Below are 19,621 nucleotides of genomic sequence, written 5' to 3' on the forward strand. Positions count from 1 at the left end.
CCAAACCAAGGATGGAACCTAGGTCTCCTGCACTGCAGGCAGCTTCTTCACTGCCTTGGCCTCCAGGGAAGCCCCCGGTGCACTAACAGTGGGAAAGGAAAACGGTGCAGACACTGTGGCATCAGGCAGGCAGGTCCTTACATCCCTAAATAGAGAGTCACCATATGATCTGGCAGTGCCACTCCTAGCCACGTGCCTGCGAGAATGAGCGTATGTTCACAGAAAAACCTGTACACAAATATGCACAGCAGTATTGTTCTTGAGTCAAGAACTAGAAACAACTCAAACGCCCTTCAACTGATGAATGGATGAATACATCCACGCAGTGGAGTATCATTCAGACGTCAAAGGAGCGAAGCGTGACGCAGGCTACCAGACATGAACCCTGAAAACACGACACCGAGGGAGAGAAGCCAGACACAAACGGCCACGGACTGCACGCATCAAGCGCCCAGAGCAGGCCGATCTACGGAGACAGCGAGCAGATGAGCAGGGCAGGAGCTGGGGAGGGAGGGCGCGAGCGGGAATTACCAGGCGTGGGGGCTTTCCTGGGGCAGTGGCTGGGTTCTGAAAGGGACTGCGGTGGTGGCCGTCCAGCTGTGTGACTAGGAACCACTGGGTTGAACACTGAGTGGCCAGCGGAGCTGCTGAGGAAACCGCAGTCAGAGCACTTCCCTCCCCCGTTCTCTCCCCAAGCTGGGGGAGAGCCACCACACCACAGGGAACCAGGAAACCTCTGTTAGACAGTGAAGACAGACATCAGCACACACGCACACCACGCTCTTCATCTCTAGAAAATTGGTCTAGTCCCACTCTGTCCAGTGGAAACAGAAAATGAGCTAGAAACATAGTTTTAAATTCTCTAGTGGCCACATTTAAAAAGTTAAAAGGAACATATAAAATGTAATACCATCTTAGGTAAGCCTGTCTACCCCATTATTATCACTTCAAACATGTCAACATAAACAATTTTAATGAGCTATTTTACATCCTGTGTGTTTTTCATTAGCAGTAGTCTCAGCTCAGGTGGCCCGTCTAACTCTCCCAGCAGCAGAGCCTCCAGCAGTGAGAGATTCACTCCACATCCCCACGACAGATCAATTTGAGCAAAGCCAGAAAAAGGAATCTGTTGGCTAATTAACTGAAGGTCACAAGAGATCTTGTCTACTGGCGGGGCTGGGTCCAGGAGTCTAGTCTCTCCCTCTCTTCCCCTCAACTCTTAGCTCCACACTTTGGAGCTGGTGTCACCCCTGACCCCAAGGCACCCCACATTAAGGAGTATTCACTCTTTTCAGCAGTTTCAGGGGAAACAGTTGTTCCTGATGACGAGGTATGCTCAGCCTGAAAGGCACGGATGCTCTGACTGGTCAGCTGGGGTCACAGCCCCACAGGCGCACTCCCCTGGGTGTGGAGGGGGAGCAGCTCCCAGGACCAGGGACTCAGGCCACAGAGCTCAGCACCTGCACCCTAGCCCAGCATGGCCTCTGGGGTTGAAGATGCACACAGCACTGCTGGTGTCTTGTTAATGTAATTTCTTAATTGTCTGCATTTTATTTAATCTTCCTTCCAAGTTTCGGCCCTACTGAGAAGTAGGAACAAACCTTAAACTTTCAAATATCTTAATCTAGTGGTATTTAAGTAGTCTCCTTTGGGGACTTTCGTGGTGGTCCATTGGTTAAGATTCCACCCTGCAATGCAGGGGACCCAAGTTCGATGCCTGGTGGGGGAATTAAGATCTCACATGCTGCGGAGCAACTAAGCCCCTCTGTGGCAACTGCTGAAGCCTGTGTGCCATGTGACTCAACTTAGATCAGAGACGGCCAAATAAATATTAAAAATAAAATCAACAATCTCCTTTGGGAAAATTTTAAGTTCCAGGTCACAGTTCAACTCCCTAACAGGGCTCTTCCTCCCTTTATCTTCTTCCCATGATGGTGGTGGGACCTGCGACAAAGGTGACAAGGCTTCCTGACACTAGGAAAGGAGGTCTGCTCCTGTCTCGGCCTCCAGTGGAAGTGCCTCACCCACTCAGGGACGTCCTGTACATCTGGACACGGGGTGCCCTGCACAACTCCACAGGGTACCATCAACTTAGGCTACAGTGGACGCAGGTCTTCCCGGAGTGGTGTGAGCAGCAGCCCCGATCCCGCTCACCTCTGGTCCTCGGCCTCGGTCCTCACCGAACGTCCCGGCTCGGGGGCACCTGCAGCCCCTCTGCAGCGACTCCGGAAACTGCTCTGCTGCCCGCCCTGCTCAGCAGCCTCCTCTTCCGGACCCCAGGATCCTTCCTGCAGCTGGCGTCCCCCCCAGCATCTCTGTGCCTCGGCTGGCCTCACTAGACCGGGGCGCTATCCCCCAGCCCCTCATTCTGACCCCTTCCTCACCAGGTAGGGCAGGGGCCTCCCTCGCCGGCCCCCAACCCCTTGCCTGAGTCCTCGCTGGTGGAACTCCAGTGCTGGCGGCACTGGGGGCAGCCTGACGGGGGCTCTAGGACCCCGGCCGTCGCGACGGCTCCGCCCTCCAGGGCACCGTCCGCCCGCAGGGTCGCCTAGGGCTGCTCCCCTCTGTGTGGCCCAGGAGGCGGGTACTGAGCCCGAGAGCCGCGCCAGCTGGGAGAGCCCTTCCCCAGAGACTTGAGAGGAACGCGTCCCTCAGAAAATCAACTCACACAACCAAGGGAAAAGGGGCTCCTCCTCGCGCTAGTCTGCTCCGCGGCCCACCGCCCACCCCGTCCCCTCAGCGTCACACCTGGGAGTGGAGTCCCGGAGAGACTGGGCCTCGGGGGCGCGGGCGGCGGGGAGCGGGAAGCGTCCGGCCTGGGGGCCGATGGACGAGGTAGCAAGGGCCAGTGGGCCGCGGGGAGGAAGGCTGGCTGGGGACAGCGTCGGGGCTTCGGGGCGCAGCCTGCGGGCCACAGCGCTGAGGCGTCCTCCTGGCCGGAAGTGAAGGGCGGTGGCACGCGACTGGAAGGGAGTCACGTGACTGGAAGGGAGCCACGTGCCCGGAAGCGGAAGTGCAGGATGGGGCGGCGGCTTGGGCCTGGCGCGTGGTGACGTTGTCGCCCCGGAGGAGCCTGGGAAGGGTCCCGCGGCCCCCAGGTGCAATTGAGGGCCTGCGCTCCCTGCTTCCCAAGGAGCCTGGGTCAGCCTCTGCTTCTCTTGGGGCCCGGGGCCCCCCTCAGCATGGGCCACCTTTGGCCTCGCCTGCTGCCCACCCAGCCTCTGCTCCCTGGTGGAGCGCGGCCACCCGAGTCACCCCGGCCCGAGGGCCACTGCCCCTCTCCAGGTGGCCCTTCCTGTCTGTCCAGCTGGCCGCCACCACAGGCCCCGTGTGCAGTCACTAGAGTGTTCCCAGGCGCTGTTACGTGAACCCTGCCTCCCCATCGCCACGGCTTCATGCAGAGCTTGGCACACAGAAGGGCTTAGCCCAGCGTGCTGGAGCCTTCACGTCGGCCACCAGACACCCCCACCCCATGCGCTGCCCGGTGCAGCAGGCGAGCCCTGGCCTTCGCACTCAGGGCTAAGAGCCTGGATGCTCCCACGTGCACGACAGTCAGACGGCATCCCCACCCCACCCCCGGCCACTCCCCGCAATCCCACTTGATTTGAGCACTGATTGCGCCCAGAGACCCACGCCTGCATTCACGTGCCCGCCGGCGGGACTGGGGCCCTCAGCAGGGCTGATTGCGCCGGAAAGCTGGAGGGGACAGAGCTATGCGAACAGGCCACGTCACACCCCAAATGGGACTGTGTTTGCTAAATTTGTTTCCGATGCAATTTCATGCTGATTACACTGATTTCTCTGGTGATTGAGCCTGGCGCTGAGCTTGCCACCCCGCGGACCGGCTGTCAGGATGGGCCAGTTTTTGGAGCAGGAGGTACTGATGATGATTTATGGGCCACTGTCAGCGCTCTCCGGGTGGCGATGTTGCAGGCAGGCTGGAGCGCCACCGGCTTCTCTGGGGACCTCTCCTGCCGCGTGGCTGGCTTTCAGTCCCCCAAGGCCACTCCCCACCATGCCCTTCAGCTTTCCTGTGTCTGAGTGGTTGTGAACGCCACACCAGTTCACTTAGAACAGTGGCTGAACCACGAGGGGACCATCAGCCTCATCACTGTCACCACCTGGCTCAGCCTGCAGGTCAGGCACAGGCAGAGGTGCAGGTCGCTCTCTGGGGTCCGTCACACCCTGCCTGTTCTGACATGGGGGGGGGGGGTCCCAGGTCAACAGGACCCTCTGGATGGGGCTCAAGCCCTGGTTTAAGTCTCGGCTGAAATGCACGGTGGCCCTGGGGCCAGGTGTGATGCTGGGCTCCCCACATTCAGGGACCACTGAAGAACAAAGGTGGTGGTCCTGGAGGCCCCTGCTGCAGTCATCCCCTGAGGGCAGAAGCCTTGATACCCTGGGAAATGCTGCTCAGGGTGGGGTGGGGCACGGGAGGTGGGATGGGCTGGCTGTTGTGCAGCCCTTGTGGCTCCACCCTAGACCCCTCCCAGCAAGGAAAACCCGGAGCCGAGAGTTTTAGCAAAAATGTTTACTCTCCTTAATGTGTATGTATTTACAAGTACTAAATCTGAGACAGAAAATAGGAAATAGCCGTGTATTTACACAACCTGCAAGCCTAGCGCCATCAGCCACGCCGCCCCTAGGAGAGGCAGCGGCCAAGGGGCCGCTCAGGCCGCCGAGCAATCGCTCTTCTTTTGGGTGGGGGCTCTGCGGCGTTAAAGGACAGCTAATTGTGGGCTTCGTCTTAAAAATATCTCTCTCTCTAAATATATCTATTCTAGCTTGTGTAGCACCAACGGCGTGAGCCCTCAGCTCCAGCACTGGGGGGAGAACCAGGCAGGGCTCGCTCAGCAAGGGCAAAGCAGGGGGAGGGGGCCTCTCCTGTGGGATGGGGCCGGGCCCGGGGCAAGGAGTGTGGGCAAGCTCGAGGTATATGGAGAGGCCAGGCTCCCGACCATGGCTGAGCCATCCCGGGCGCTCCTGAGAGGCGTGCGGGCGAGAGCAAGGGAGGCAGCCCCGGGCAGCAGGCAGCAGCATTAGAGTCCGGGCAGGTGGGTGGTCTGGCCCAGCCTCCTGGCCCCAGGACTGCAGAGGGGCCCCCGGGGCCGCCTCTGCACAGAGCAGGGCTCCACTCCGTGCTCCAGCCGCCCTCAGGCCAGAGCTGGGCTCGGGGTCAGAGTGCTGGGCAGGAGGATATGGAGGTGCAAAGGGCAAGAAAGGCAGAGGGCCTGGGTGACGAGGACTCGGCCTGACTCTTGCCCCGGGAAGGAGGTTCGGCCGTGCTGCCGGGTGGACGGCAGGCTCAGGTCCGTGATTGGCTCGCGTGTAAACAGACAGCGCTAAAGTGCTCGCCCCGACCCACCTCTGTGCTCTGCGAGGCCACGGCGCTGGGCAGGGCTGGCGGCTCCCCGCTCCTGCGTCCCCCACTGCCCAGCTTGCCAACCTGACCACAGGGCAGGCGCGAGGACCAGGGAGGCCCAGGAAGGGGGTGGGGACTGGATTCTGAAGAGGGCGGTGCGGGGGCCAAGGAGCTCCCTGGCCAGAGTGGAGCTGGAAGAACGGGGGCTTCGATCAGAAGCAGCTTCAGGGAAGACTCAGGGGGAGAGACCCACACACAGGAACCCGGAGCCTGCCTGGCCTGAGCTCCTGCTGGACACCCACCACGTGGGGGCCCAAGCCCTACTCAGCGCCCATGGGGCCTGGGGGCCTCTGACCCCCAGTTCCAGGAGCTTCCTGAGTCAGGAGGTGGCGGACTTCACCCCTCCTCCCGCGGGGGAGCAGCTGCTCAGCTGATGGAGGCTCTCCAGTGGGCTCACGCCGCGTCGGGGAAGGCGCGGGGCCGGCCACAGTTAGCTGTCCCTTAAAAGTCCGCGGGGATCTGTAGTACCGTCAAAAAAGTGAATTGAAAAGGGGACGGGCCACTGCCTTCACAAGTGACTGATTAATTAAAAAACATGAAAAAAAGGGGCCTAACAACCTCTAGTATTCAACACTTGCAGTTTTAAAAAGATCAAGTCATACTAAACGCTAGCACAGTCATGCAGGAATCCACGGCCTGCCTCCGGGAAGCTCTTGGCCAAGCAGTCTGTCCTCACGTCTACACGGAGACAGGCTGCCCCGAAGGTGGACACGGAGGCCCGGGCGCTCCAGTGGGAGACGCCAGCCACGCCCATTTGGTTCTGCTGTCCCGGTGCCTCTGCTCTTACTCTAAACTGTAAAATTCCTCCTCCTCCAGTTAACTGTACAGGACCCCACTGGGGCTGGAGACAGGCAGAGCCACATATATATATATATATATATATATATGTATATATATGTACAGGTTTTTTAATTAAAAATGTGTACTCTTGCTAGCTGAGGGCAGGGTGGGCAGCCCCGACCTCCAAGCCCTCTGGTCACTGCATCCTGCTCCCGGCCAGGCCACTGGGTAGGGTCCGAGGCTCCCACAGCTCCAGCTGTCCAAGCACAGCAGGGCTCCCTTGTTCCCCTAAAAAACGAGCAACGTCCCCCAAGCGTCCCCCACTCCAAGGAGCCAGCACGCTGCTGAGGGGCCAGACTGAAGCCATTGGAAGGTGGGTGGGAGGCTGGGGGGTGGGCAGGAGGCTGATCAGGGCAGCTCCGGGGCCCTCCACAGCAGAGAGCTCAGCCCGGGGCAGGGCAGGTTTCAGGGGGGAATAAATAAGGGGAACGTGCACTCACGGCCCAGAGCCCCAGGCCCCAGTGGCTCCCAGAGGCACAGCCCTGAGGACAGAAGGGGACCTGAATCCTTCCGGAAGTTGCCTGGGCCCCGCGTGGAGCCGTCCTGCAGCCCCTCCATAGGAGGGAGCCGGGGGCCTCTCTCTGGGCAAGGTCGATGCAGCACTCCGGCCTCGACCGCGGAGAGCACGCGGTGAATCGGAGGATGGCGGTGGCAGCGGGCATGGGGACGCCGGGACGTGGCAGGTGGGTGGCACCAGCCTAGGCCAACTTCAGCTCCCCTCGGCGGGGCCCTGGGCGTGCCGCCTCCCCGCCCAGGCCACTAGCCAGGCCCAGCCCTCAGATTCTGCCCAGGAGGCAGGCACACTGGCCCACCCAGCCCCAGGCCTGGCCCACTGGCCTCCACAGCCTCGCCTCTCCCTCCTGGAGGGCTCCGGCAGTCCCCCTGCTGTCCTGAGGGGGCCGGGTCACACCTGGGCTCCCCGGCCCCCTGCAAACAGCTCTGGGCGCGGGGAGAGCTGCAGACACCACCTCACCCACACCAAGGAAGAGCTGGGACCCCACAGGCGGGAAGGAGATGCGGGGGCCGGGATCCAGGGCTGCACACCTGGCCCCAGCGCAGGACCCTGGCACGGCGGGCGAGGATGCCTCCATGGACCTTCCAGCTCTGGCCGCCAGGCGGAGGCCACCGCCAGGGCCCTCTCGCTCGCTGCCACTGGCCGGGAGGTTGGGCTGGTGGCTCAGCCACTCAGGGCCATGGTGTCCACCACCTGCTCCAGCCTGCCACGGAGCCGCTGCCGCCGTGCCTGCTCATCCTTCTCCAGGGCTGTCAGGATCTGCAGGGGCGGGCAGAGGCCTCAGGCAGGCTCCTGGGCCACACACGGTGCCCGCGGCCGGAGCCTGAGGGCTTGGAGCCAGGACCCCCAGGTCGCCAGGGCCTCCTCCCCACCCTGTTCCCCTGAAACCATGCAAACGGGGCTTGTGTCCCCTGCCAGCCCTCCAGGTCCCTGGGGCTGCAGTGTCTCGGGGGTCCTCAGTGACCTCTGCTCTCAGTGCTGTGTCCTGTGGGCGTGCAGCGGCTCCCCCCAGCGGCCATGTTGCCATCTCCGCCCTCCCCCCGCAGCCCCTGTCTCTGTGCCCCTCACCGAGCCCCACCCCAGGTCACGGCGGGCCCTCCTCCCCTCGCAGCCCCTGCCTGCTGGCCCCAGGCTCTCTGCTGACCATCCCCCGGCTCCGCTGCCACCCCCAATTCCAGTTCTGTGGCCAAGTCTCCAGAGCTGACCACTCCACCCTCTCGACCCAGGGAACCAGGCTCCCCCTCGCCCACCTCACCCCGCTTCCTGATGTGCCCGCCCCGCTCTCCAGCCCCCGACAGTCAGGTTCTGTGTGCCCGGGAGAAGCCCACACCCCTGACGCCCACATACCCCACAACCACCGCCACCCTCCTCCCGGGAGGCGCTGTAGTGGGCCTACCCTGCCCTCAGGACTGGGCCCCAGCTGTGCCCAATGGGCCTCTCCAGCCTGTGGCTCAGTCCTCTGTCCCCAGCATCTCAGGGAGGCCCAGCGCCCACCCCCAGCAGCAGAGCCGGTGTGAAGGCCAAGGACACCAGGCCTGTCCAGCAGCCCGGGGCAGAGGCGAGTCTGCACTGACCTCGTCCTTGTACTTGGTGATGTAGGAGTAGATCTCGTGCAAGGCGCTCATGCTGTTGAACTGGCTCAGGTGCAGCCGCGACTGCTCGGCCAGGTAGGCGCTCATATCCTGGTCGCTGATGGCGGGCATCTTGGCAATGTCAGCATAGTACCTGTGGCAGTGGGCATGTGAGTGAGGGCCCGACCCACCCCCCTGTACGTCTCCCACCTGGCCCCGCCCCCTCTGCGTCTCCCATCCCTGGCCCACGCCCACCTCTCCACCCAGCTCTTGTAGTTGGGGATGTCCTTGGCGTAGAGCAGCTTGTTGGAGGGCGAGTCCTTGCCCAGCTTGTGCTCCGACGTGGAGCAGGAGTCCATGAAGGTCTGGGCCACCACTGATAGGCAGGCGTCCGTGATGCTGCTCTTGTGGATGTCGAACACGAACTGAGGATTCTTGATCACGTTCACCCAGAAGCGAAGGGGCAGGCTGCGGGCGAGTGGGCGCAGGCAGCGTCAGAGGGGCCTTGGCCACCCCTGGGGCGCAGCGGGAGGGGCTGACCTGTGGCCTCCCCGTCCTCCTGGCTCCAGCCTGTGCAGCGATTTGTGGGGCTCCACGCAGCCGGAGAGACGGGCCCAGAAGCCTGGCAGCGAGGGCTGCACGCCCTGCCCACAGTCCCAGGGTGAAGGGTGCACACCCAGAGGCACTCTCACTCGGGGTCACTCGTGTGCACAGCCAGGGTCCTCCAGGCCTGAGTGCCTATTCAGGGCCCACTCAGCTCCCCTGTTCCTGCCCACGCGAGTCTTGGTAACAAGACCAGGAAGGGCTCCCAGAGACAACTGACCTCTGACCCCAAACACCAACCTGTTTGACAGCCACAAGCCGGGCTAAAAGCTCTAGCCATGGGTCACTAAGCTAAAAATCCAGGTCCTTGGCTGCACCAGTTATGTCTGATACTCCCAGCTGCACATGGCCACGTGGCCAGTACACATCTGGAAACTTCCGTCATTCCAGGAATGCCCCTGGACGATGCTGACCTACACAACGCTGCCTCCCCCCATGCCCTGTGGACCCCCTCAAAGTCTGTGGACAGCAGAGGTGGAGATGAAGGCCCAGGTGGGCTCCCTCAGAGAGGACGAGGCTTGCGGAGCAGCAGCAGCACAAGGGGGCCAGGGTGCTGGAAGGAGTCAGGGCACGAGGAGGAAGAGACCAGAGGCACAGAACTTCTGAGGGGTGCACCGTCCGCTCTGGAGGCGAGAGCCTGATGAGCAGTGGCTGCTGGCCTGGGGCCCGGGCTGGGAGGGGGTCGCTGTCACTGTCACCCTCACTGCTGGAGGCAGCCCGGGCCGGGCCCCTGAGCCATGTCTCACACAGAAGGTCACACCGGCACACCATCCTGCACGCCCAATGACATGCGAGTACACCTGTGCTCACGCGCCCCCGCGAGATGGGCAGCAGATTCTCCTGAGGGCTGAGTCAGGGAGGCCCACATAGAGGGGGTCGGCCCCGCCCCGCCCCGTCCTACCAGTTGCTCTTCCAGGTGTGGCGCACGTCCGCGTCGTGGATCTGATGCTGGTCGGCCTGCTCGTCCAGAAAGTCGAACATGTACTTGATGGCCAGCGGCAGGGCCGAGCCGCGGTGCGCCGTGCTGAAGATGGTCTCGAACAGGTCGTCCACGAACTTCTGCAGCGTGCCCTGGGGGAGGGCGGGGGCGGGGCACAGCTCAGGGGCCGCCCCGCCCTTGCCAGGCCCTCGCACCCCCCACCTCCGGCCCGCCCTCCCAGGCACCCCCAGCCCGCCCCCCACCTTGGTGGCCAGCAGCCGTGTCAGGTAGATCTCCGAGACCATCTTGCTGCCGCGGTCGCCCTCGCGCTGGTCCAGATGGTCATGGTTCTTGACCAGGTGCCACAGTTTGGTGCCGCTCTCCAAGTCGGGTGTGATCATGGGGGTGCGCGAGCGCAGGCTGTCGGGGCTGCTGGCCGTGCGCAGCATGCTCTCTGCGGGCACCGCACTGTCAGCCGCGGTGTCCAGCACCCTCATCCGCCCGCCCGCCCGGCTGGGGCCCCTGGCTGAGCCTCAGTGTCCCCATCTGAAAACCGGGGGGACAGCGATGCCCTGGGATGACACGTGTGACGGCCGCGAGGAGCCCATGCTGCCCAGGGAGAGGCCAAGTGGCCCAGGGACGGGCCATGACTAAGCCGTCCCAGGCAGCCCCCACAGTGCCTGGGGCAAGCGTCCTGTCCGAGTCAGTGGCCTGCCCCTGCCACCGCCGGCCAGCCCTCACCATATCTGCTGAGGGACTTGGTGAAGGTGGACGAGTTGGAGATGTTGTAGGCGGATGTCTGCTTGGGCACCAGGGCCACCGAGGACCCATCGGTCACCTGTGGACGGAGGACCAGGTGACGTGGGAACCAGCGCCCGCAGCCGGCCTCTGCCCCGGGGCCTCAGCCTCCCGGCCCAGGCAGCTCCAGGGAGGCAGCGAGCGGCGGCCACCGGCGGCCCACCTGGTAGTGCGCCAGCGTGTTGAGCCTCTTCCAGTCGTTATCGATCTTGGTGGTGACGTCCTCGTCCTGCAGGATGATGCGGGCCATGCGGCCCTGCCGCCACTCTGCAGGGGAGGGCAAGGTCCCGGCGCCCTGAGTGGACGCTGGGCAGCAGAGGGGCGGGCCCTGCCTCCGGCCCACGTGCTGTCCGCACAGAGCTGCGGCCCTACACACCACCCCAGGCGGCCCCAGGGCCCTGTGTGTGCCCTCCTCTCAGCCTGGCGCTCGGGCCTCCCTCCACCGCCCAGCCTCATCCACCACGGGGCCAGACCAGACCAGACCGTACCCTCCCTGCTCGTCCTCCTGGTTAGCCAGTGAGCCACCAGCTCCAGGTGCAAATGGGACCCCACCCTCCACGGCCTCCACCACCCTGGGGAGGAGACTGCGGAGCCCATCCAAGATCACAGCCCTGCTCTCCCACCATCTAGGCCAGCTCCCCTCCCGGGCTCACCCAGGTCCATGTCCCCGGCCTTGGGCCGTTGGGAGTAGGGGACGCCCTTGTACACGGCATCCAGCAACTTCTCCTTGACCTGCGTCACCGTATCACAGTTCAGCCCCTTCACCGGCACCTCAGGCGCGTTCTCATTCTCGGGGTTCACGCAGTTCAGGGTCTGAGGATGAGAGAACGCGAGGTCGAGGTCAGCTCCCTGCGCCTCCCTGGGCAGTGGGTGGGGGAAGGGTGGGGGGACATGGAGGGGCGGTGGGCGGGGTTTGGGGTGAGTGGCGCGTGGGGGCGGGGGTAAGTGGTGTGTGGGCGGGGTTTAGGTGAGGGTGGGCGGGGTTTGGGGTGAGTGGCGCGTGGGGCGGGGTCAGTGGTGCATGGCCGGGGTTTAGGTGAGGGTGGGCGGGGTTTAGGTGAGGGTGGGCGGGGTTTGGGGCACGCGGCCTCCCACTGTCCCCTTTCGCACCAGTGTCTTATAGTCAATCTGCTGCCGGATGAGCTTGTCCTCGCTCAGCGAGTAGCGCGCCTCGCCCGTGATGGCGTCGATGGGGCCCTTCTCCATCTGCTGCTTGATGGCGCAGTAGAGCATAAAGAGCGGCTCCCCTGCACACTCCTGCGGGCACAGGGCCAGGAGTGTCAGGCTCCGGCCCGGCCCCGGCCCTGGCCCTGCCGGAAGGGCGACTTGCCCCACGCGAGAACTCCGCTCCCAAAGTGCGAGGAGGATGTGAACAAAGCCCTTGACGGGAGACCATCACCCTTTTGGGTCTGAAACTCCTGGAGGAAAGCTCAGCAAGGGCCCGGAGGGACAGGCGACCTGGTCTCGGGAGGACTGCGGGCCCAGTCCGATTCTTGCCCAGGGCTGCTGGTGCCACCTGCGGACGAGGCCAGGCCGGGCCCGGCACTGGGTGTGACCAAAGCCCACGGGAGGTCAGGGACCCCCTGCCCCTCCGTCTGCTGCTCCAGCGCATGCGGTCAACACATTCCCGGAGCAGACGCTTGCCTGGCGCACCTGGGGGCCTCTGTCCTGCCCGACCCCTACCTCACGTGCCTCCTACGTCCCGCTGCTCCCCTGCCACCCAGCGCGCCCCGCTTCCGGGCCTCCACCAGCGACCAGGGCTCCACCCCTCGGGTCTTCCCATCCCTGAGGACCCCACTGCAGACCCACCCTCTCGGGTCTTCCCCCTCCGGACCCCACCCGAGGTGCCTCTCAGAAAGCTCTCCTGGACCCTGACCCACGGCACTGGCCCTCATTGCTTTCCCAGGGCTCTTGACACCCCTGTAACCAGTCTTGAGTGCTTCCCAACCATCTCTCCTCTGGGGTGGAAGCCACCCAAAGGCCAGGCCAAGTGTGGCGGCTCCTGTCACATCCCCAGTGTGGGGTGGGGGTCAGGGGGGCCTCTACAGACACCGCTGGACAACAGGCACCATAAAGGTACAGCTGTTGGGGGAGGGCTCCCGGCTCCAACTGAGTCCCTGCCTGGGCAAGACACAGAGGCTCCATCTTGGAGGCGCTGGGGCTTGGGGGTGAGTGAGGCATAGGCAGATGGCTGCTCAGCCCGCCCCAGCTCCTCGGCCCCCTGAACAGCGGCCTGGCCCCGAACCGGGTGCGCCTGCCTTTAATCAGGCAGCGTGATTAAAGAGACGGCTTCCCAGGAGTGTCTGTGAGTGCAGATCGTCCCTCAACCCTCCATCCGACAGCACACCCGTCTCGCAAGGTGTTTGTCTGCAAACCTGGCTTCATAGCGGCATAAACATAAAACAGCTAGAGAACAGGAAGTCTCTCTAACACACATGAGCACATCACACAGGCTGCAGACCGCTGCATTTTACAGGAAGCAGCCAGCCCTGTTCCTGCTGCCCTCCTGCACAAGGTGGCCGTGTGCTGAGCCACCTTCCCCCAGACCAGCCTGCCCGGCCCCCCTCTCTGGACCTTGCATCCACCCCTGGGCCTCCGGTCTCCATCTGGCTACCCCCTGCTCCGCCTCCATGCCTCTGCTCACCCTGCAAAGCCCTATCCACGCCCTCACTGCCACCCCTTCCCATCCACACCCTGCGACCCAGCAGGGCTGTCCTGACCACTGAGCTGCAGTGGCCAGCCTCAGCCCCTGGCACAGACAACGGGAAGCCCCATCATCTCCCCCAACACAGGACACCGCCGAGGCTATGTCCACTTGGTCACACAGAGAGGGCCAGACCCAGGCCGCCTCCCTCATCCACTGTGGAGCGCTGACCGCGGGAACACCAGGCCCGCTTGCTGAACCTTCGGGTTTGTCAAGGGAAGTCAGACACACGTCGGGGTTGGACGACCTCCCAGCTCTAAAATGCAGGTGACCCACCGAGCTGCTCACGGCCCCAGTGAAGCCCACCTGCACCCATGTCCAGCCACCCACAGGCTATATACCCCGTTCCAAGAACAGCCTGGGTCCCAGGGCCAGTCTCCGGGGCTTGGGGGGAACTGTCTGGGCAACAACAGGAGGAAGCCCGAGGGGCTGCCCCGTCCTCAGCACGGGGTCGATGGGACCCCGCCTCCCCCACCAGGCCCCTCCTCAGGCTGGGCCAGCACCAGGGCTGGACACAGACGCCCTCCCAGGGGCTCCGTGTGAGCCTTGGTCTGGGCCACAGGGACCGCATGAACCCCATGAAGTCTGGACCTCCACCCTACGCAGCCGCGTGCGGCCATTGACCCCCACAAGAGCCAGGTGCGAACCCTGCCTCGGCAGCTCAGGGAGGACAGGATGGCCTCTGGAGATGCCAGTGCACAGACGCACATCCCGGGGGCGTCACGCCAGGGTCTTGGCTCCTCCATGCCTCCCGGTTGAGGCCCCATGGCAGGCACCTGCGGCCCCTGTCCCCCCTGGGCCCCCAAGGCCACCCACCTTGAGGAACTTGTACAGAAGGAAAGTGAACCAGTTGGTTAGCATCTTCTCGGCCACTGACTCAGTCCTAGAACAGAGCACGTGGGGTGACCTCGGGCTCACCCGATCCCCACCGCCTCAGGGCCAGCGGTCAGGCCTGGCCTCAGAGCACCTGTCACCCAGCAACAAGGGTCCCAGACAGGGCATACCCCAGGCGGGTCCCCAGAGTTGCCTCAGCAGTGCCTGCGCTGGGCCAGTGGGCGCATTGCCGCAGGGGTGGGCGGGCAGGGGTGTGGGTGAGCTGGGGTGTGGGTGGGCACAGGAATGCCCAGGGCACGGTGGGCAGATAGGGTATAGGTGGGCAGGGGTACACAGGCACGGGGCAGAAGGATGTAGGCAGGGAGGGGGCGTGGGTGGGCAGAAGCACAGGGAGGCGGGGGGTACAGGGTGGCAGTGGGCAGGGACACAGGGAAGCAGGGGTGCAGGGAGCAGGGACACGGGGGTGCAGGTAGGTGGGGTCACAGGGAGGCAGGGGACAGGGGGCAGGCAGGGGACAGGGGGCAGGCAGGGGGCGGGGTGCAGACACACCGGCGCAGCAGCAGCTTGGGGTGGTTCTTGCTCTCCAGGTTCTTCTCGATGAGGTCGGACAGCAGTTGCTTGAGCACACCCGTGGCATACTCCATCTCGCCCTGTAGGGCCGTCATGATGAGCGAGGCCACATTGCCGCGGTCCCGCATGGAGAAGCTGCGCTGGGCCTCCAGCGTGCGGATGAAGGTCAGCAGGAAGTGCTTCTTGGTCAGCAGCTGCCCAAACAGCGTCAGCGACTTCTCCACGTTGGCCTGCACCTGGGGGGCCGCGGGCCTGCTCAGACCTAGGGAGCACTGGCCCCTTCCGGCTGAGGGACCGTCCAGGCCTGGGGGTCTGGTCACCCATCACCCTGGAGGGATCCCAAGCCCCGAGTCCTCGCACAACGGCTATGGGCTGGCAGCTGCCTGAGAAACCCACGGTGGGCAGAGGTCTGGGCACAGCGGTGAGGTGCCTGCCCGCCTCCCTCTGTGCAGCCCGGCTCCCACAGCTCACAGGAAGCCTGATGCCCCCTGGCACCAGGAGTGCCCGTCCACAGCCACTCGCGCCAGCACCGACACAGAAACCCTCCCCCCACTGCACAGAGGACACCCAAGTCCGGACAGGGGCGTGGCTCATTGGGGTCTCCCAGCGGGAGACAAGGGGGTGGAACGCAGGCATGGCTGGCTCCAGGACCCCACATGTTCACTCTTTCCTGCCCCAGAGCCTGTTGGGCCAAAAGGGGCACAGGCCCCCAGCCCAGGCAGGACACAGTCACAGCTAAGATGCATCACACAATGGACCCCAATCCCAGGAGACACCTGCCAGGATGGGGAGCCCCAGAGCAGCAGTTACCCCAGGAAGCAAGGGGCAGCAGGCAGTCCAGGGCGCCCGGGCCCCTGCCAGTGACGGGCAGGCCCGCTGAGGTGCCGCGAGAGAGGGGGTCTTCACCCAGAGCCACCTGGGGTGGGGTCAGAGCCCCAACATCCTATGGGTGCGGGGAGGGACGCCCCTGCCCACAAAGCACGATAGACCGGACTCACTGAGCCCTGCCCGTTCCAAACCGGGGCCTGGGCTCCTGGCCAGCCACTGGAGCGCCCAGGAGGACGCAGGAGCCAGCCCACTCCCCTTCAGTGGGCTGGCCAGTGTGGGTGGTGCATGGTGGACCAGAGGCCCGCAGAAATCACTGGGCCCCGGGAGCCCAGGCTAGGGGTGGTTTGCTGGGACCAGGCCCCTCCTCCCAGGAGGCTCAGGCTGGCCCCCAGGCCCCCACTGCCCCAGGACCCCAGGACCCCCGTGGAGAGGGCAGGCAGCCTACCTCCATCTCCTTGAGCACCGGGTGGTCCTCGATCCCCGGGAAGAGCACGCGCATGGCGTAGGTGCGGTAGTCCAGGAAGGGGATGCCGGCACCGTCCAGGTCGTTGGTCAGCTCGTGGATGTCTGTCTGCAGCTCCGCAAAGGCTGTGACCAGACAAGGGGTCAAGGTGGGTGCCCGGCCCCGCCCACCCCACGCTCAGGGTCCTCCTGGACCCTCCTGGACCCGCCCCCCCACCAGCCCTGCCCACCCCACACTGAGGGTCCTGCTGGTCCCGCCGGCCCCACCCACCTGACACTCAGGGTCTTTCTGGATCCGCCTGGCCCGTGTCCCCAGTCCTGACACAGGGTGAGCCCCCCGCCCCCGAGCTGCTGCAGACATAACCGAGACGAGGGCAGAAATTGGGCCAGACTGGGGGCCCCGGTCCCAGAGGCCGGGGCACTCTGGTTGCCCTGGTTCCGGCCACCTGGGAGGGAGCAGAGCCGTCCACCCCTTGGGCCAGCGGGCTCCCAACATGCCTGCCTGCTCGGGGCAGCTCCACCATTCTCAGGACATTCCAGAGCCATGAGGTGTGCACTGTCTGGTCAAGAGCCAGAGGGCACCAGGCACGTCAGGGGAGCTGAACAGGAGTCGGCCCTCACCTGCCTGTCTGCTGCTGGGCATCTGCTCTGGGGCCCCTGGTCATTCTCATGAATGCCCCGCGCCAACAGGGCTCTGAGAGGCACACGTGGGCTGGGCTCCGAGTAGACTCCCACCCTTCTCCTGCTGGCTGGGGGGACCGGCCAGAAAAGCCGGCCGGCCGGATGGCGGCCAGCACAGGTCCAGGCTGCTGCCCGGAGCCCACATGGGCACACGGGCGCTGAACCCACCAGGGTCCCTGCGGCCCCGGCCCGGGCACCCACACCTCACGCCCACCCACTGGTCCCACAGCAGTCACGCACTCAGCACTGGGGGGGCAGCCTCTGCTTCGTGGGGATGAGTCACTGGTCTCCCCTGGACACACGGGCACCCTGGGGACACCCCCAAGCCCCCGCCCCCAGGCCACTGCTCAGACTTCTGGTCTGCAGAGCCCCTCCCAGTCTCAGGCTGGGCCCCCGCCCCCAGGATCCACCTTCCAGTTGGAGCTCGGGGGCAGGAGGCACGTGACCAGGCGCGGGGACACCGAGCCTGCCCTCTGGGGTCGTCCAGTCACCGCACAGGGGAGGAGTCGCAGAAGACGGCTTCTGGGGACATGAGGCCTGGCTGGGTTGCAGATCCCGGACCCCGGTACAGAGGACACAGCCGCGGCCTGAGCGGGTTTTCCCCACTCGCCCCTCAGGGCAGGACAGACACCCGCCCCACTGGGTGACTCAGAACAGAGGGGCCAGGCCGAACGTGCGCACAGAGAGGTCCTTTGCCCCAGGGCCACCCCTGGCTGCTGGACAGAACAACGCACACCAGCTCGTGGATCACTGACCACCCACCACACCCGAGGAAACGGCGCTGCCGCGCCCTCAGCAGCAGGCGCGGTGTCTCCACACCGTGTGCCCACCTGGCGTCCTCTAGCCAGGCTGGGACACAGACAGGGGCTGCCGGCGGGCTCTGTCTGAGGGAGCACCCCACAAATGCCCCAGTCAGAACCCCCTGCCTCCCTGGACCAAGCTCGGCAGATCAAGGCCCAAGGGAGCGTAGGAGATGGAGTGGACTCAGCTGGCAGCCCGGCCCAGTTCAGCGGCCTCGGCCAGCCCCACCCCCAGCCCAGACCCTGCCTGCCCCTAGTCCCCCGCCACCCACCTTCCTTGCACTCCAGAGCCACACGAGACTCCAGGTTGTCCATCTGCAGCTGCAGGCGCTTCAGGGTGCGGTCGGCGTCCCGCGACTTGCGCTTGTAGGCAATGAGCACGGCCACGATGACCAGCAGCAGGAGGCCCCCGCCCCCGCCAATGCCCACGATGGCAGGCAGCGTCAGCAGACTCTCCGAGTACATCTGCAGCACCCCTGGCGAGAACTCGAAGCCGCCGGCCCGCACCTGGGGGCACAGGCTGCTCAGGGCCCCGCAAGCTTGGCGAGGTGGGGGCGCAGGCGCGGGGTGGGGGTGTCCCTGCGTGGGGCCCCGGGGGCGTGGACACACCGTGACCTTGTGCTGCCCGGTGAGGTTGGGCGACTCGCAGAGCAGCTGCGTCTCGGACACGGTGAGGGCGCACGGCGTCGAGCCGATGAGCACCGTGTAGTTGAGGCGAGAGTTGCCGGGCGCTGGAGGCAGCAGGTTGCGGCCCTGCAGGCAGGATGGGGTGAGCCGGCCACAGCCGCCGCCAGTCAGCGCCCGCCCCCTGTTGGCCCCGCACGGCCCACCTTGAGGATGAGTGGCGAGCTGGGCTTCAGCTCCAGCAGGCCGGTGGGGCTGAGCGGCTCCAGCACGGGGTCCGGGTAGTAGAGGAAAGACGAGGAGTTGAGCACCAGCAGAGCACGCACGTCGTCCATGACGAAGCCCAGCTCGTCTGGCCGCTCCCCCAGCTCGGGCGGGCTGCGCACGCCGTTGTCCACCGACGGAGCCCGGCACACCATGGTGGTGTCGTTGTACACCAGGCAGCTCTGGGGACACGGGGCAGGGACACTGGGCTGGCAGCTCCACGAGGGGCCAGGCACCAGCAGTGGCACACCCACCCTCCCCGGGACCCCTCAAGCATGGCCTCGATGGCAGGCGTCAGGGGCAGGGCCCATCAGGGACTCACGTTTTCCCTCTCAACGCCACCGTACTTGGCTCGGATGCGCGGTTCACGGACAGTGGCCAGGTTGGTGCCCGTGACTGTTAGAAGGGTCCCTCCACTAAAAGATGAGGGTGATGGGATTCACAGGTGGGACATCCTGGGCCCCTCTGCCTGGGGCCCAGCATAAACAGGAGGCACAGACACCCCACCCGGCCCCCCAAGAGACAGTCAAGGGTTAAAGCCTCTCGGCACCGCGCTGGGTGGCGGGACAATGTGAGGGCTGAGCCAAGAGCTGGTCTCTGGTGGCTCAGGACTGCGGTCGCGGGGCTCAGGGTGGGCAGATCAAGGGCTGCAGGGCTCAGAGCAGGAGGGAGGCCCCCAGGGGTGCCCTGACCTGTTGATGCTCCACTCGGGGTCGATCCTCAGGATGGTGGGGTCCTCAGTGTAGTTGTACTTGACCTCAGGGTTGGTGAGCTGAGCACGGTTGATGTTGACAACTATGGGGACGCTGCCCGGGCTCTGCCCAGGAGGCGTCAGACACCGGATCTCCCGGGAATTCCTCCTGGAGGGGCGGTGGGGGGGGGTAGTGGGCACTGAGGCACCTCCAACCCACCTGAGCATCCAGGCTCCACCACCACAGGCTGTGGGCACGTCACTGGCCACGTCCCGCCCCGGCCTCACCTGCCTCCCCGTGACACAGGCCACTGAGGGTCCTGCCTCCAGGCGGCTGAGGACTATAGGGGTCGCTTCCCCTGTCAGCCCCTGCGAGGGGCCAGGTGCTGTCTGTGCCCCTGTGGGGTACGTCCTCAGCTGAGAGGCGGGTCTGGGATCCAAGCTCCCTCTCCAGGGGACACCCCCACCCCCGCATCTGCCTCCTCTGTGTTGTCAG

General features: G+C 64.9%; 1 protein-coding gene across 4 annotated transcripts in view; it reads right to left on the reverse strand.

The window, feature by feature from the left end:
* Positions 1-4,522: 4,522 nt before the first annotated feature.
* Positions 4,523-19,621, reverse strand: part of PLXNA1 (plexin A1) — a 38,505-nt gene continuing 23,406 nt past the window's right edge. For 2 of the 4 annotated variants that reach the window (XM_055413398.2, XM_055413397.2), the window contains 17 exons: positions 19,127-19,294; positions 18,757-18,850; positions 18,377-18,616; positions 18,156-18,299; positions 17,819-18,053; positions 16,049-16,191; positions 14,755-15,011; positions 14,188-14,254; positions 11,778-11,924; positions 11,321-11,480; positions 10,831-10,934; positions 10,611-10,707; positions 10,133-10,323; positions 9,852-10,021; positions 8,603-8,815; positions 8,351-8,501; positions 4,523-7,535 (listed from right to left, as the gene is read on the reverse strand). In XM_055413398.2, the coding sequence (XP_055269373.2) occupies positions 7,440-7,535; positions 8,351-8,501; positions 8,603-8,815; positions 9,852-10,021; positions 10,133-10,323; positions 10,611-10,707; positions 10,831-10,934; positions 11,321-11,480; positions 11,778-11,924; positions 14,188-14,254; positions 14,755-15,011; positions 16,049-16,191; positions 17,819-18,053; positions 18,156-18,299; positions 18,377-18,616; positions 18,757-18,850; positions 19,127-19,294 (2,677 nt within the window). In that variant the 3' untranslated portion in view covers positions 4,523-7,439. The remainder of the gene's footprint in view (positions 7,536-8,350; positions 8,502-8,602; positions 8,816-9,851; positions 10,022-10,132; positions 10,324-10,610; positions 10,708-10,830; positions 10,935-11,320; positions 11,481-11,777; positions 11,925-14,187; positions 14,255-14,754; positions 15,012-16,048; positions 16,192-17,818; positions 18,054-18,155; positions 18,300-18,376; positions 18,617-18,756; positions 18,851-19,126; positions 19,295-19,621) is intronic. The other 2 variants (XR_008684114.2, XM_088832002.1) reach the window with 2 other exon arrangements.

The sequence above is a fragment of the Moschus berezovskii genome, chromosome 24 (genome assembly GCF_049115385.1).
Source record: "Moschus berezovskii isolate FMDL1 chromosome 24, NW_MosBer_1.0, whole genome shotgun sequence".
NCBI lineage: Eukaryota > Metazoa > Chordata > Mammalia > Artiodactyla > Moschidae > Moschus > Moschus berezovskii.